Source organism: Lampris incognitus, chromosome 21 (genome assembly GCF_029633865.1).
Source record: "Lampris incognitus isolate fLamInc1 chromosome 21, fLamInc1.hap2, whole genome shotgun sequence".
NCBI classification, from domain to species: Eukaryota; Metazoa; Chordata; class Actinopteri; order Lampriformes; family Lampridae; genus Lampris; species Lampris incognitus.
The window spans coordinates 4,845,324-4,861,190 of NC_079231.1; the positions used below are offsets into that span (position 1 = coordinate 4,845,324).

General features: G+C 46.9%; 1 protein-coding gene across 2 annotated transcripts in view; it reads right to left on the reverse strand.

Annotated features, from left to right (window-relative positions):
• Positions 1–15,867, reverse strand: part of LOC130131346 (E3 ubiquitin-protein ligase HECW2-like) — a 59,909-nt gene that overhangs the window by 13,299 nt on the left and 30,743 nt on the right. For both annotated transcript variants that reach the window (XM_056301007.1, XM_056301006.1), the window contains 10 exons: positions 11,836–12,875; positions 11,318–11,477; positions 10,762–10,959; positions 7,224–7,316; positions 5,000–5,150; positions 4,028–4,125; positions 3,563–3,687; positions 3,112–3,297; positions 2,337–2,489; positions 455–557 (listed from right to left, as the gene is read on the reverse strand). In XM_056301007.1, the coding sequence (XP_056156982.1) occupies positions 455–557; positions 2,337–2,489; positions 3,112–3,297; positions 3,563–3,687; positions 4,028–4,125; positions 5,000–5,150; positions 7,224–7,316; positions 10,762–10,959; positions 11,318–11,477; positions 11,836–12,875 (2,307 nt within the window). The remainder of the gene's footprint in view (positions 1–454; positions 558–2,336; positions 2,490–3,111; positions 3,298–3,562; positions 3,688–4,027; positions 4,126–4,999; positions 5,151–7,223; positions 7,317–10,761; positions 10,960–11,317; positions 11,478–11,835; positions 12,876–15,867) is intronic.

Genomic DNA, 15,867 nt, shown 5'->3' on the forward strand with positions numbered 1-15,867 from the left:
AGTTGTTTTCACAAAAACAGGATGAGGATGACTAAATATGATAAAAACTAACAAAGACATTTGACATAGGACTAAGACTACATAAACAAACATCTGACAAAGTTAAGACTAACAACAAGCCAATGAGGACTCCTACTTGAGCCATATTATGATTGGGGTGTGGAGTTTTACAGCTTTTCATGGCACTCAGAATAATTGTCAAACCTCTGAATGATGGAAATCACTTTCATTCTGTGTTACACTACTTTTTTTTCTCTTGACCTTTTCTTTTCCGTGATTATGGGTAAATGCCCCTATTCAAGTCAAATAAGTGGGCTATGTGTACTGAGAGGAATTTATAAGAGCAACATTTCAGTCACCAGACCTCCTTCAGGGATCAAAATGAAATGCCCCTTTTAAGACATACATGAGAGGGCGTGTTCTCTGTTGGATGAATTTGTGTGTTTGTACTGACCCACTGGTACAACGTCTTGGCACGACCCCCTGTTGGCAGAGCTGAAAGTGCTGGAGGGGCGTGGTAACACAGGAGGGGCAGCGTGACGAGGATCTTCACCCACCTGGAGAGAGGAGAAGGAGGAGGGGGGTTACTGTGTGTGTAGAGATACACTGTTCCCTCTGGACAACTGGGAAAGCTGCCATAACTAGTAAAATAAGCTTGAAATCAATTTGATTTGCTTTTCACTTCCATGGAGTTATTTTGTTGCATGGTTTCATGTATATACTAATCTACTTCAACTTTTTTTTTTGGATCCCCACCCTTTTCTCCCCAATTGTTCTTGGCCAATTACCCTATTTTCCAAGCTGTCCGGGTCACTGCTCCATCCCCTGTGCTGATCCGGGGAGGGCTGCAGACTACTACATCTCCTCCGATACATGTGGAGTTGCCAGCTGCTTCTTTTAACCTTGACAGTGAGGAGTTTCACCAGGGGGATGTAGCGCGTGGGAGGATCATGCTATTCCCCCCCAGTCCCCTCCCCCCCGAACAGACGCCCCGACCAACCAGAGGAGGCGCTAGTGCAGCGACCAGGACACATACCCAGATCCGGCTTCCCACCGATAGACACGGCCAGCTGTGTTTGTAGGGATGCCCAACCAAGCCGGAGGTAACAGGGATTTGGACCAGTGATCCTGGTGTTAGTTGGCAACAGAATAGACCACCACACCACCCAGATGCCCCTAATCTACTTCAACTAACATATTGGTAATACATTGTAGCTGATTTGTAAATCAATATCTGTTCTAACAGTGGTTGTCAAACTGGGGTCGTGCAGCAGAGGAACCAGGTGAGTCATGGGATGTCCACAATAAACACATTTTGTATGGAGATAGAGAAAAAAAAAATGCAGGCAACTGAATAATTTTTTCATTAGTAGAGCAATACTGCATTGTTAAACAATATAAAAGAGTATTCATCATTATCTAACTAACATGAAAGGACAATTTATTACATCTGTCAATGCACAAAATATTTTGTGGGTCTCAGCCTAAAAAGTATCAGTACAGGTGGGACACTACAAGAAAAGGTTTGGGAAACCTATATTACTCCATCACCAAATTCTTCATCTCTCTGTCTGTCTATTTATCCATGCAGGAAGGTATGTGTATGTGTGTGTGTGTGTGTGTGTGTGTACATACACACAGAGTGTTGTGATGCGTCTAGTGCAGCAGTGTGTAGTTGGAGGGAAGGTGCACGTGTTCTTCCAACCCGCTTGTGTCCTTCCTGCCCTTAGCTTGCTGCCGCTGGCTAGCCTTTGTGGCGAATAGGGAAGCATCCTAGTGTGTAAGCCTTCCCTTGCCAGTACATAGCCTCTCCTTCACCAAGACTCCTGCCAGGCCTCCCCGTGGCCACACATGGTAACTGGGGTCTTGCGGCCCCAGGCTAACTTGGCAGGGGATCTCGGAGCAGCAGTGGGCCCCAGAGATATGGTGTGCAGGCCCACCCTGGTGGACACACCCTGGCACCTATCAACCACTGCCCCGCTGCCTTGTGGGTGAGTCTGGAAGACATAAGGCTAAGGGAGCTTACCCCAACAGAAAAGCAAGCTGTGGCGGCACGCTTCGAGGCGGTTTCCGAAAAACTGGATTTCCGGCAGCCCCCTGCAGTTGTGTGGAGGTGCCGGTCGTCTAGGGATCCCCCTTGCCATCGGAACCATCTCCTCTACAATCAAGTCATGTGGCATTGGGAGAAGCGCACCCCCCATGCCACTTTAAAAACCATCTCTGCGCAGGTATCTTCTGCTATCTGAGTCCTCAAAGGACCCACAAATAGAAGAAGATGGTCATCATCGGGCACGATGGACAACCAGCAAGCAAGAAAGCAAGTGTGTGTGTCTCACCAGTCGTCGCGGGCTGACCTCCCCGGCGCTGTGGCTGCGTTGTCTGGTCAGGTACTGGCGGTGGGCCAGGATACTGGAGGGCCGGGCACTCTGCAGGGGCAGCCGGGGGTCGATGAATGTCGTGGCACGGCAGTTATGGTCCACGAAGAAAGACTGCCCACATGAAAGACATAGTAGTATAGCAACATTGTCAAACAGAAAGTTGCCATGTACATTTTATTCTTGGAGCTTCTGGACATTTTGAAAGAATTTAGTAACACATGTCACACTGAGCTGTCTTCTCGGGACCCATCCATCCATCCATCCATCCATCAATTATCCAAGCCGCTTATCTGAATTTGGGTTGTGGGAAGCTGGAGCCTATCCCAGCAGTCACTGGGCGACAGGCAGGGAAACACCCTCAACAGGCCGCCAGTCCATCACAGGGCCAACACATTCAGGACAATTTAGTATGGCCGATTCACCTGACCTACATGTCTTTGGACTGTGGGAGGAAACCAGAGAACCCAGAGGAAACCCACGCAGACATGGGGAGAACATGCAAACTCCACACAGAGGATGACCTGGGATGACCCCCAAGTTTGGACAACCCCAGGGTTCGAACCCAGGACCATCTTGCTGTGAGGCGACCACACTATCCACTGCGCCACCGTGTCGCCCCCCCCTTCTCGGTACTGATTTTATTTTTTATTATACCATAAAACTGGTAAACGGGCTTTACTCCAGTGCAGTGTGGCTATACACATGGACAAACTCACACACATGCCTTCCCCACCTTGCCGGTGTGGTCGTGCTTCATCTCCCAGCCCCTGGGCAGCTCCAGCTGCTTGTTGGCGAACATGTTGAGGAAGGCCACCAGGTCTCTGTTGTGCTGGTAGCGCTCAAAGTGGTGAGCGTCCCGACGCACCTTGCTGATCATGTGCTTTAGACATGTGTTAGCGGTGAACAGGCGGTAGGCACTCTAGGAGGGTGGCGGGCAGAGGAGAACAGTTTGGAAGGACAGATAGAAGTGACAAGGGAGAGAAGCAAATAGAACAGGCAAGAAAGAAGTGAAAAAAATGTAAATTCACAAAGGACATAAGTTAGAAGTAACGTCAAGGTGTTGTGTACTTTTCTCATGCCCCTAGGTTTGTGTGTTTGTAAAGAGGAAACGATTTGAGAGATGACGAGACGGAGGCAGGTGTGGACAACAGATAAAAAGGCGAGAGAGAGGCAGATGCACTCACAGGGTTGGAATGCAGCACAGTGAAGAAGTCGGGGCTGGTGAGGAACTTGGCGCTGGGAGACTGGAGAAGCAGGTTTAGACGTGACCTGGAGCTGGACTGAGCCACACCACTGTCCCTACGAAGCTCTGGGACACACACACACACACACACACACACCCACACCACACACACACTTTTTAATATGTTCTGTATTCTAATATACTTGGATGTGTTGCTACATTTTAAAATGTTAAGTTAAATCAGCTATCTGAAATAATCCTATATTAGCCTTTTTACTTGTATAACTGTTCTATATAGTGGGTTAGTACTCAGTATTATCAGTTTAACAGTTCTTTTATAGTAATTAAAAGCTAAATGGTCAACAGTTTTTCTTGATGAACCACTGCTTGCTTTACAAACTATAGGCACCACAATCCATTGCAGAGTGAGGAGGCGGAACGTATTGTGGTTGTGAGGACTACCTACCTGATGGGTGCATGTCAGTCTCATCTGCCGGCAGCTCATTGGCTGGCTGTTCCTCTGGCCTGCTGTCATTGGTTATTGTCCTACGTATGCTCTGATACCTACAGAGGGAAGATGATCAGTTATAATGGAAACCAGTGAAACAGTAGAGAAATGTCTTGCCATGTCTAAGGGCCAACTGATGCATGCATCACATACTTGAAACAAGAATTTGTTTCTTTCTTTTTTTGGCCATTTTCCCTCTTTTCTCCCCAATTATACTTGGCCAATTACTCTATTTTCCAAGCCATTCCAGTTGCTGCTCCACCCCGTCTGCCAATCCGGGGAGGGCTGCAGACTACCACGTGCCTCCTCCAATACATGTGGAGTCACCAGCCGCTTCTTTTCACTTGACAGTGAGGGGTCCGTCAGGGGGACATAGCGCGTGGGAGGATCACGCTATTCTCCCAGTCCTCCGCCCGAACAGGCGCCCCATCCAGCTAGAGGAGGCGCTAGTGCAGCGACCAGGACACATACCCACATCCGGCTTCCCACCCGAAGACACGGCCAGTTGTGTCTGTAGGGATGCCTGACCAACACGGGGATTCGAACCGGCGATCTACGTGTTGGTAAGCAACGGAATAGACTGTTGCGCTACCCGGACGCCTCCCTGAAGCAAGAAATTTGACTACGTTTCACAAAGTTTTTCTTAAATGTGTTCTATCTGGTCCCATTTTTCATCTTTCAGTTGAAATTATGGTTACTGTTCCATGTTTTTACATACAAACAAACAAAGACTTATTTATGGGGTTTCCCCCTACCATCAGAGGTGAAAGGTCATTCATGTCACATCTTGCATCTCAAGGCTGAGTGTGCATGTGCATCACGACTTGTGTGTCCATGCATCTTGGAGCGCGCCTGTGTGTGTGTCTGTGTATGTGTATGTGTGTGTGTGTGTGTGTGTGTGTGTGCATCTGTGTGTGTTTGTTTTCTGACCTGCGGTTGAGCTGTTCCATCTGCTGTATGGAGTTGGACCTCTGGAGGGTCTGAGGGGCCGGGGGGGCAGTGGGACGCTGCCAGGTGGTGGTTCTGTTCACATGGTCCACATAGAAGATCCGGCCATGGCTGTCAATACGAGCCTCCCAGTCTGGTTCACACACACATCCACAGAGGAAAGTAATTATGCATGTGCATGTATACATAAACACACATATTTACAAAAAATACATAAACATACACAAAAAAAATTGCAGGGTCATATAAAATCACAAACACAAAATGGAAAGGACTCAACAGTTGCTACAAAATGGGGTTATGGAGCTGGACAACAGGAGAAATGTAAGTGTTTCTGATACAGCCATTAAATAGGTCTAACTTTTTATTCAAAGTAGCATCAAAATACTTTTTAGATTTCAAGATTTTTTATGTCAACTGTCACAAAGACAACAGAGACTCTTTTTTTCCACCTCCATAGCATATCACCGTTACAAGTCATAGTTTAAAAAACTATTGCTGAAGAAGAGCAGCACAAATGAGGTAAAGTAAAATTGCCATACTTATATGTGGGCCGTAGAGCAATCCCTCTTTCCCAGGAGGATTTGTGCCCGGTGGCAGATAAAATGCGTAGAGAAAACAAGGCTTCAAGGAACTGATCTAAATGCTGATTGTGTCATTCTCCCACAGCCACCAAAACAAAAAAGTCACCTGGTGCCACTATGAGAGAAATTGTTTTCGAAACTTCCTTTAATTCCTCTTTTCAACAATTTGCCCTGCAGTGTATGATTTTTTTTTTTTTACTATTTTATCAACTCCCGTGGGGCAATTCTTTTTCTGCATTTAACACATCCTAGCTAGGAGCAGTGGGCAGCCGCCGTGCAGCGCCCAGGGACCAACTCCAGTCTTGTCATGCCTCGGTCAGGGGCACAGACAGAGTATTAACCCTAACATGCATGTCTTTCTGATGGTGGGGGAAACCGGGGCACCCGGAGAAAACCCACCACGGACATGGGGAGAATATGCAAACTCCACACAGAGGATGACCTGGGATGACCCCCAAGGTTGGACAACCCCAGGGTTCGAACAGGACCTTCTTGCTGTGAGGCGACAGCGCTAACCACTGGGCCACCGTGCCACCCGTTGTCCAGCTGTTGTCCTTCTCCTTGCTTTGATTGGCTGGTGCACTGTTTGGGCATCTTCCTGGCTTTGACAAACACCCAGTTAGGATAACCACACTGAACCAGAGTCTGTTTAATGTGGGATTTCTCCCCTTCCCCAGCTGCATTTTAACAGCATTAACGCCATCATCTTCATCTTGATTTAACTCCTTGCTTGCTTGCTATGCTCTGTTGCTTGTGTGTTTCATTGTACTCATGTTTTTTTTTACTGCATTTTTTATTGTATTTGATGTATGGTGACCTTGTGTGTCATGAAAGGCGCCATTAAATAAATAAAATGCATTAAAGGAATAGCTGAGCTTTATTGCATTTTATCCCTATTTTATACTCATCACTTGTGTTGTACATAGGTAAGGTTCACTGTCACATTCATTCATTCGTTTATTCATACTGGCTCTGCGGCTCCAGCCTGCCATCTAGAGGTCAATGCCGTTAATGGAGAAAAAATCCACAACTGTAGTTCAGTGCAAAAACCCCCCACAACTTTTCAGCCAAAGCGAACATGATGCTACAACAGTCTATCATACTGATTTGAAGAGGTCATGTAAATAAAATTACAGTGGTTTTTATTGTGGAATTCTCTCTTAGTGTTTGCTTTGCTGTGGCAGAGTGACTCCTGCTGATAATCACTTGTGGGCTGTGTTGAAGGAGGTAACGCAGCAGGAACACTGAATACAACTGCACATTTTTAACATGACTTCTCAAAAGTCACTAAGATAGACTGAATGAGGGCTGTGGATTTGTCCCCCATTAATTGCATTGGACTCTAAATCGCAAGCTGGAGCTGCATGTCCAGTATGAAGAAAAGGATGGATGACTGCAAATGAAACTTACCTATGTATTACGTGAGCGGCAAGTGTAAAGTAGGGATTGAACTTAAAAAATCTGAACTATTCCTGTGAGCTTTTCTTTACATTGTTTTATTTGTAGAAAATATGCAGCTGCCGAAGTGCCAGTGTATGACACATGAAGAAAGAAGAACTTGTACAACAGCTGTATTGATCGATGGAATATTCACTTGTTCATGGCAGCGAACACACACTCACTAGGAGGCAGAGGCTCATCCACTCTCTGGTACCGGCTGATGTCATGGCGGACAGATGGCAGGGAGCGGACAGACTGGTGGCCGTTGACCTGGGCTGTGGCACATACACACACACACACACACACACAAACACACACATACACACACATTAGGAATGCATCTTTATTAAAATACTCAAGCTTTTAAAAGGTTTAAAGACTTTTAAAGATCTAATTTATAGTAATTTATAGTCTCATCAGTCTGCCTATATGTCTATCACCTCGATCTCGTTTTTTTTTCCTTTGCTTTTTCCTCCCTTTCTTCCTCAATTGTACCTGGCCAATCACCGCTCTCTGAGCTATCCCGGTCGCTGCTCCACCCCCTCTGCCGATCCGGGGAGGGCTGCAGACTACCACATGCCTCCTCCGATACATGTGGAATCACCAGCCGCTTCTTTTCACCTGACAGTGAGGAGTTTCACCAGGGGGATGTAGCGTATGGGATCATGCTATTCCCCCCAGTCCCCCCTCCCCCCCGAACAGGCGCTCCAACCGACCAGAGGAGGCGCTGGTGCAGCAACCAGGACACATACCCACATCTGGCTTCCCACCTGCAGACACGGCCAATTGTGTCTGTACGGACGCCAGACCAAGCTGGAGGTAACACGGGGATTCGAACTGGTGTTCCCTGTGTTGTTAGCCAACAGAATAGACCACTATGCCACCCGAACGCCCATCACCTCTATCTGTAGCTCTTGTTTACTCTCTATACTCACAAGCACCCTTAAAGTTTATCCTTAAAAACGTATATTATCTCATCCATCATTCCCTTTGTTGATTGAATCTTACCTCTCTAACACCTGTATTTCTCTGTCTGTCTGCCTGATTCCAGCCATGCTACATAATTCACTTCCAGGAAGTGTCACCAATTTTACAGTAGAATGATCTCTGCCCTGGCGAATATTTTCTCCCCAAAACGCTTAACTCTCTGGTGTCACACAAATCTCCTAAACGTTGTAATCTGCTAAAGCCAAGGTCAGACCCCGTGGCTCAAAATTCACCTTCCACTAAGCCCCCACCCCCACCCCCAATCTCTCACACGCACACACACTGTCTAGGCAGCGGTGTTCCCAGTTGCAACTCTGCCGCTCTTTTGGGCTGTTTCATTGACCCAGTTACAGCCCACACCTTGAATAACAGTCGAGTCTTTATCAAAAAACACCTGAGAGGTCAATTCTCTGACATGGAAAGATTATGACCCAGAAGTTGCAACAGTATGTTGGCTCTTAGATGGGATCTAAAATACAGTATGCTCGATATGTATTGCCGATCCAGTTAATTATAACAAGGTTTATTTCAGCTTTATGATTTTTACTCTGAAAGGATCCATTAGGAATCATCAAAAAGTGAAGAAGTAAAATGAGAGCCTGTAAAATTTATGGAAAGTCCCACTGCATAATTGTGGCCGCGACATACAGACATGCTTTCCTTGGAATAACAATACGGCTCAAATTGTGTGAAAAAAAAAAAAACATTTTTTTTAAAGATCCCCCCCCCTTCTTTTTCTCCCCAGTTGTACTTGGCTAATTATCCCACTCTTCTGAGCCATCCCTGTCGCTGCTCCACCCTCTCTGCCAACCTGGGGGGGGGCTGCAGACTACCACATGCCTCCTCCGATACATGCGGAGTCGCCAGCCGCTTCTTTTCACTTGACAGTGAGGAGTTTTGCCAGGGGGGACGTAGTGTGTGGGAGGATCACACTATTCCCCCCAGTTCCCCCTCCCCCCCAAACAGGCGCCCCGACCGACCAAAGGAGGTCCTAATGCAGCAACCAGGACACACACCCACATCTGGCTTCCAACCGGAGACACAGTCAATTGTGTCTGTAGGGACGCCTGACCAAGCCGGAGGTAAAACGGGGATTCGAACCAGCGATTCCCGTGTTGGTAGGCAGCGGAATAGACCACCACGCCACCCGAGGTTCACAAAGTCAATACTTCTCTGTCAGTAACACAACTAAAACTTCCCTCGCTCTATTAGGCATAGCTCAGATACATTATTATATACATTATTATATTATTATACATTATTTTATCATAGAAGGAACACGTAGGTTTATATACTCTATTTTTAGTTTCCACCCTCCAAAGAAAAGTCAGAAAGCAAAGCCAAGTCAAAATCTGGCATGCATTTAGTTTATTACTAAATGCATGCCAGATACTTGCCAACATGGGGACTTGCCAACCTGGCTTATCCATGTTTAAGGGCCAGCTCCCATTTAGTAATACACAGCCTGTGACGTTACAACACGTGTGCCATATTCCAGAGAGAACAATTACCTTAGAGACTATGGTGACTCTTTTCTATCTTCATCCAAGAGCGTGGTCTTTTGAATTGAGAGCATGACTTATTGATTTCACGTTCAGATTTTGTAATGCTTTCCCTCAAAACCCTGCCCTTGAACTCAAATAGCCCCTGCTTGCACTTCGATTTGCTCTGCTTCTGCTCAAAGTATCACGGATCTATTCTTGTGCCACAAACATGGTGCGTCCCAGGTCCTTTCTCTGTGGAGTTTGCATGTTCTCCCCGTGTCTGTGTGGGTTTCCTCCAGGTGCTCCGGTTTCCTCCCACAGTCCAAAGACATGTAGGTCAGGTGAATCGGCTGTACTAAATTGTCCCTAGGTGTGAATGTGTGTGTGTGTGTGTGTGTGTGTCAGCCCTGTGATGGCCTGACAGCCTGTCCAGGGTGTCTCCCCGTCTGCTGCCCAATGACTGCTGGGATAGGCTCCAGTATCTTCGCAACGCCAGTTGGGATAAGCGGCTTGGATAATGGATGGATGGATAAATTGTCCTTTTATTCCAAAAGTTGTAAAGAAAGCAAGGGATGTACATATAATAAAGCCTTGGGGGGCGGGGGGGTGGAGTGGATGAATCTGGTTAAAGACATAGTAACTGCCTGTAAGAGACGCTCTAAGAAGTAAAGCAAACGCATCTGCTACGAGGCAGGGATCCTTCCACTGGGCAACACTAGATCTGGCATTCTATTGGTAACAATATATCTGAGTGCAAGCAAACGGTTTGAGCAGAAGCAGAGCAAATCTAAGCACAAGCAGGGCTATTTGAGTGCGAGGGCAGGGTTTTGAGGGAAAGTATTCCAAAACCTGAATGTGAAATCAATAAGTCACGCTCTCAATTTGAAAGACCACGCTCGTGGACAAAGATAGGAAAGAGTCGACATAGAAGACCAACTCAGGCAACTGACAAATGTATTAAACCTTGTCCTGAACCCATGTTGATCTGACCTGTCAGTGGTTAACATAGAGGACATCAGCTTATGCTGTCATGAATGAAGCGGCCTATTCCACACATAACGTAATTTATTGAATTACATAAATGAGCTATTAAAGGGTTGAGCCTGTGCATGCTAGCACATCATTGAGGTTATCAAGACACCTTCCTTCAGTGGTGTTTCATTGAGTTGAATGAACTTTCTTAAAACACATAAAACAAAACCTCTCATTCTAAAACATGAAACATAACATCCTCTCTGGCGTGTCTTACCTGCCTCTCTCTCTGGTCCTGCCCTGCTCTGAAGAACCGTGTCTCTGGCTCCGCCTTCTTCCTGGCTCTGGAACATGCCCCCAGAAGCTTGCATTGAACGTCTCCTCCTCCAGACCTCCCCTCCCTCCTCCTCCTCTTCCTCCCCCACCTGGCCCTGCTGCCGTTCCCCCTCCCCTTTCCTCCTCCCAGGTCTTGCTCCTGAAATTGAAAGAGCTTTATTAGCTGTTTGCTGGTGCAGTGCAGAGAGACAGACTTAGACAATATCATTCCCTGTGTCCCAAAACCACTTTGTATCTAAAAAGAAAATTCTTATTGTATTTCCCAACACCAGTTATGTATTTTCCACTGTACCAGAGTCTTATAACACACACAGGAGACTTTAGCTTCTGGTCACCCGCATAATAAGCAAAATATATCAGCGAGGGACATCTGAAACTTCAAGTAACACAGAAAGACAGGGTGGCTTTTGAATGCTCAAAACGTTGTTATTCGCGATTACATTTGGGAAATTTGCACACTCACAAACACACGTGCATGTGCCACTTTTACCACTTACCAACTTCATCAACGCTGGTTCCAAAAGCCCCTCCCCCTTGGTCTGCTACGCTGCTATTGGTGGGAGCAGCTGCTGCTATTGGCTCATTTACCTCGCAGCTTGATGACTCCACCCCTTCCTCCTCCTCTGCCTTGGGCGCCACTTCTTGTATGGTCTCCATCTGTGGAAAAAACAGTTTTGGATAAATTTTCATGTTGTAACTGTGTACATTTAGCTGTAATTACTTAATCATATAAAGAGATTTTACAATAGATGGATATAAATGTTTTTAGTCTGGCAATGTACATAGGCCACAATGAACATTAATACTGAGCATCTTTTCTCATAGTAACGTCGGTTACTGAACACATAACCCAAGTTATCATAGTTATCAATTTTTCATCAATGAATATCGTGTTACTCATTCTTCACACTCATTATAATATACCATTCAAATCTAGTATGTCTAGCTTGCTTTCCCATCTAGTGCCCTTGCTTAAGAGATCTAGCTTCTGGTCTTGTAACCTAAGACTGCTCACCTGATTAAATAAAAGTTGAGAAGCGGTGAGTAGAGAAGTGCAGGTTACTTCCTGGTTTGTAGCAGTCTCATTCTGGTCCTGGGAACCACATTCCCGTGCACAGCCCTCTTGCGGTTCTTGCCTCTCTGGGTGAATCATTGCACCAGTCTCTGCCCCTGGGGTTTGGGATGAGCAGGAGTTTGTGGAGATTTCGATTTTGGCTGTAGTCGCAGCCACATGTGACTCCTGTGATTCATCAGCTGATGCTCCTGTTAAACCCGCCCCTCCCACCGCCAGCTCAACCCCTGCCTCAGTCTCTATCTCAGAGCCTCCCAAAGCTTCAGCTTCAGATTCACCTCCGGCTGCCGCTTCAGCACCAGCCTCCAGCTGGACTTCAGCTCCATCCATAACATTATTGCCGCTTGACGTCATTACCTCTGCATTGGCTTCGGGTCCAGGCTTCACCCCAGTCCCAGAGTCAGCGTCACCATTAGCCCCCTGCCCCGTTCTTCTACAAGCCTCACCTCCTTGTCTGGACTCAAAGCTTGCCCAACTTGTGGTGGGTGTCTGTGCATCATTGGTTAACTCTGTGATTGGCTGTTGGGGCTTCGCTTGCTGTGCCTGGTCACCATGCTGTCCCCCCGCTGTCTCCTCCTCCTCATCAGAGTCGATGTGCAACATGGCACTGAGCCGTGTGTCCGTCGGGAAGCTGGAGCGGAGCTTTGGCAAGGGGCCCACCGCAATCCGGTCTATGGGGCTCCTGGGGGCCTCGATGGCATCCAGGTAGTCATTGAGCGATACCTGTCTGTGGCTGCGGACACCAAGGACCGCAGGATCCAAAACCTCACCTCCCATTGGCCCAGGCTCTCGCCACACGCTGTCGTCCCCGTAGTAACAAGCGCCGTTGACCAGCAGGGAGCCCTCGTCAGAGCCAGTGGGGGACCCATGTGTGGCACGGGAGGATGAGGAAGGGTGAGGAAGGTCTTCATCGTCAGAGGGACTGCCCAGGTCCCCATTCACTGCGCCGCCTAAAATGGTGCCTACTGTTTCAGGCGAGGCCTCTGAAGAGGGGGAGTATGAAGGGATATGGTTGGGAGTAAAAAGAGACAAAGAGATTAATTAAATGACACTTATCAACCTCTTCTGGTTCATACTGTGACATCACAGTCAGATGTTTCCAGCTTTGTGAGAGCGATAACTACTCTTCTCTTATGCTTTCTTTTTCTCTATATTCTGCTCTAACCTCTTCATTTGTCCCACTTGATTCCTCTATTTTCTGTGCTTAGTTCAATTATCACTAGATTCTCTAGTTTTCTTTCTCAGACGCCTTTTGTGTTAGTGAGCAGCTTTTCATTCCTCGTCTGTTTACTAGCTTCGAGCTTTGCCTAGCTTAGCAGTTAGGTTTATTCAATTCAATTCAATCCAATTTTATTGTCATTAAAAACAATGTGCAGGCACATGTTAAAAATGAAATGAGGGCTGTGGCTTCACCAAACAGTGCAAGACAGACATAGACAAACACAGCAAACACAGTATAAGATATACACACATGAAGACCAAAAGCTAAAATAAGTTAAAAAAAAAGAGCTGGAGTACAAAATATTTAAAAATATCTACAGACATTCAGTGGGTAGCCAGGTTCAGGTGGGCAACAGCTTGTGGAAAGAAGCTGTTTTTGAGCCTGGTAGTGCTGGCTCTGAGGCTCCTGTAGTGCCTCCCAGAGCACAGGGGGGAGAACAGTCCATGGTTGGGGTGGGTGGGATCTCTGCTGATGCTCAGACCCCTTCAAAGGCAGCGTTTGTGATAAATGTCTTTTATGGCTAGGAGCTGGGTACCGGTGATATGCTGGGCCGCCTTGACGATCCGCTGCAGAGCTTTCTGGTCTACTGAGGTGCAGTTGCCGTACCACACTGAGATGCAGATGGTCAGGATGCTCTCTATGGTGCAGTGGTAGAAGTTGGTGAGAATTTTGGGGGGTAGACGGGCGCTCCTCAGCCTCCTCAGGAAATGCAGGCGTTGTTGGGCCTTTTTCACAAGGGCCTGGGTGTTGAATGTCCACGAAAGGTCCTCGCTGATGTGGACTCCAAGGAATTTAAAGCTGGAAACACGCTCTACTTCCACCCCATTGATGTGTATGGGGGAGTGGCTGCAGCTTCTAGACCTCCTGAAGTCCACAATCAGCTCCTTCCTCTTCTGCACATTAAGGACAAGATTGTTGGTAGTACACCATGATGTGAGGTGCTCAATCTTGTCTCTGTAGGCCATCTCGTCATTGTTGGTGATACGGCCAATGACTGGCTGTATCATCAACATTTGCAGTCCAAGCAACATCTTGAAAACGATGGTGTGGTGACTGTTCTGCAGTTACAAATAGATTGTCTCTACTAGAAAGACGTGTCCGTGAGTTAGAGAAGCTTCTTTTGGCTAGGATTACATTAGACATGATGGGCACTCCAGACAGTCTTAGCCCCAGGCCTGACAGTAGACCTGCTATTGTTAGCACTAGCTCAGCCTCGTCGACAGATGGGGCAAGTTTGTCTCTGTTTGCCAGCGTGGGAAGGCTCGCAAGAGGAAGCCCCCGGTCATGTGGCCTGGTCTGCAGTCACCTCTCCTGACAGCAAACTGGTTTATGGTGCTCACCAGCCCTGTTGGTAGTCCTACTGGCCAGCGTGCCTCTCCTGCTCCTGCCAACAGAGTAAAGCAACGCACGCTAGTGATAGGAGACTCCATTACCCGCAATTTTACATTAGCGTCACCAGCCTTGGTTCACTGTTTACTCGGGGCCAGAGTCTCCGACATAGAGGATAATCTTAGGGTGCTGGCATCACGGAGGGAGAATCACAGAACCCAAGCACATAGCACCACTATCCACAGGAGTTGAATCAAGTGCAACTGGACTTGGTATATATCCGTGAAGACGTTTCGCCTCTCATCCAAGAGGCTTCCTCAGTTCATGCCTTTCTGATTAGACCAAGCTAGTCTGACTGGCTGGTGATGAGACTCAGTATTTATCCTCTAGGAGTCGTTGTCAGAGCTATTGATATGCGTGGCTCTTTGTGATCAGATGTTTACCAATGCCCGTCGCTAACAGAGCCATAGATATGCGTGGCTCTTTCAACTCCATTGGATAACCATGACCGAGATGAATGAGAACATTCACAGACATAGCACCACTACTTTCAGCAACGTTGTTATTCATGTCGGCACCAATAATGCTAGGATGAAGCAATCAGAGATCACAAAAGCTCGCTTAGACAGGACGCTTAAGTTGGCCGGAAAGAAGTGTCGACAACCGATTGTTTTTGGTCCCTTACCCGTGAGGGGTGAGATGTACAGTAGGCTCACCTCAATGAACCGCTGGCTGGCTGGTTACTGTAATGAGCAGGGAGTCGGCTTTGTTGATAACTGGCCTTCCGGGGCTGCCCTTACCTGCTGAAAGCGGACAGCATTCACCCTACTGGGGATGGCGCCGCTCTTTTGTCTAGCAATATAGATAGCTGTCTACGTTTAGTTTGACACTAGGGACTTATCATTCAGCAGATTGCAGGTGATTAGGGAGCAAACTAAGTTTAAACCTAGTGTGGATGTGGAGTCAACTAGTTTAGTTAATATGTGTAGTCCGGGACTTTCTCATAGTATAGATTATCAGACTGACAACTTAGTCTATAACATTGAGACCCTTTCTCTTCCCTGCTGTATTGCTCCCAAGCTACCCTCTCCTAAATGTGTGAATTACAACAATCTTTTCTCCCCCTCCCCCTTTTTCTACCTAACTGTACCTGGCCAATTACCCCACTCTTAAACAAGGAGGGGGTGTCGCCTTAATATTTAAGTCTATTTTCAATTTAACCTCTAAACTTGAATCTAAATTCCAGAAACTTGAATCAGTTCATCTGGACACAAAGTTTATTGAGAGAAATGTTTCATCACTTATCTAAGTGATTTTGTCAGTTTCAGCTGACTGCAGGTATCCCCAACCTTATAAACAGCACAGTTGAATAATGACTGGAACCAGTGACCGGTTTCATATGCAACACTGCATCTGCCTTTGTC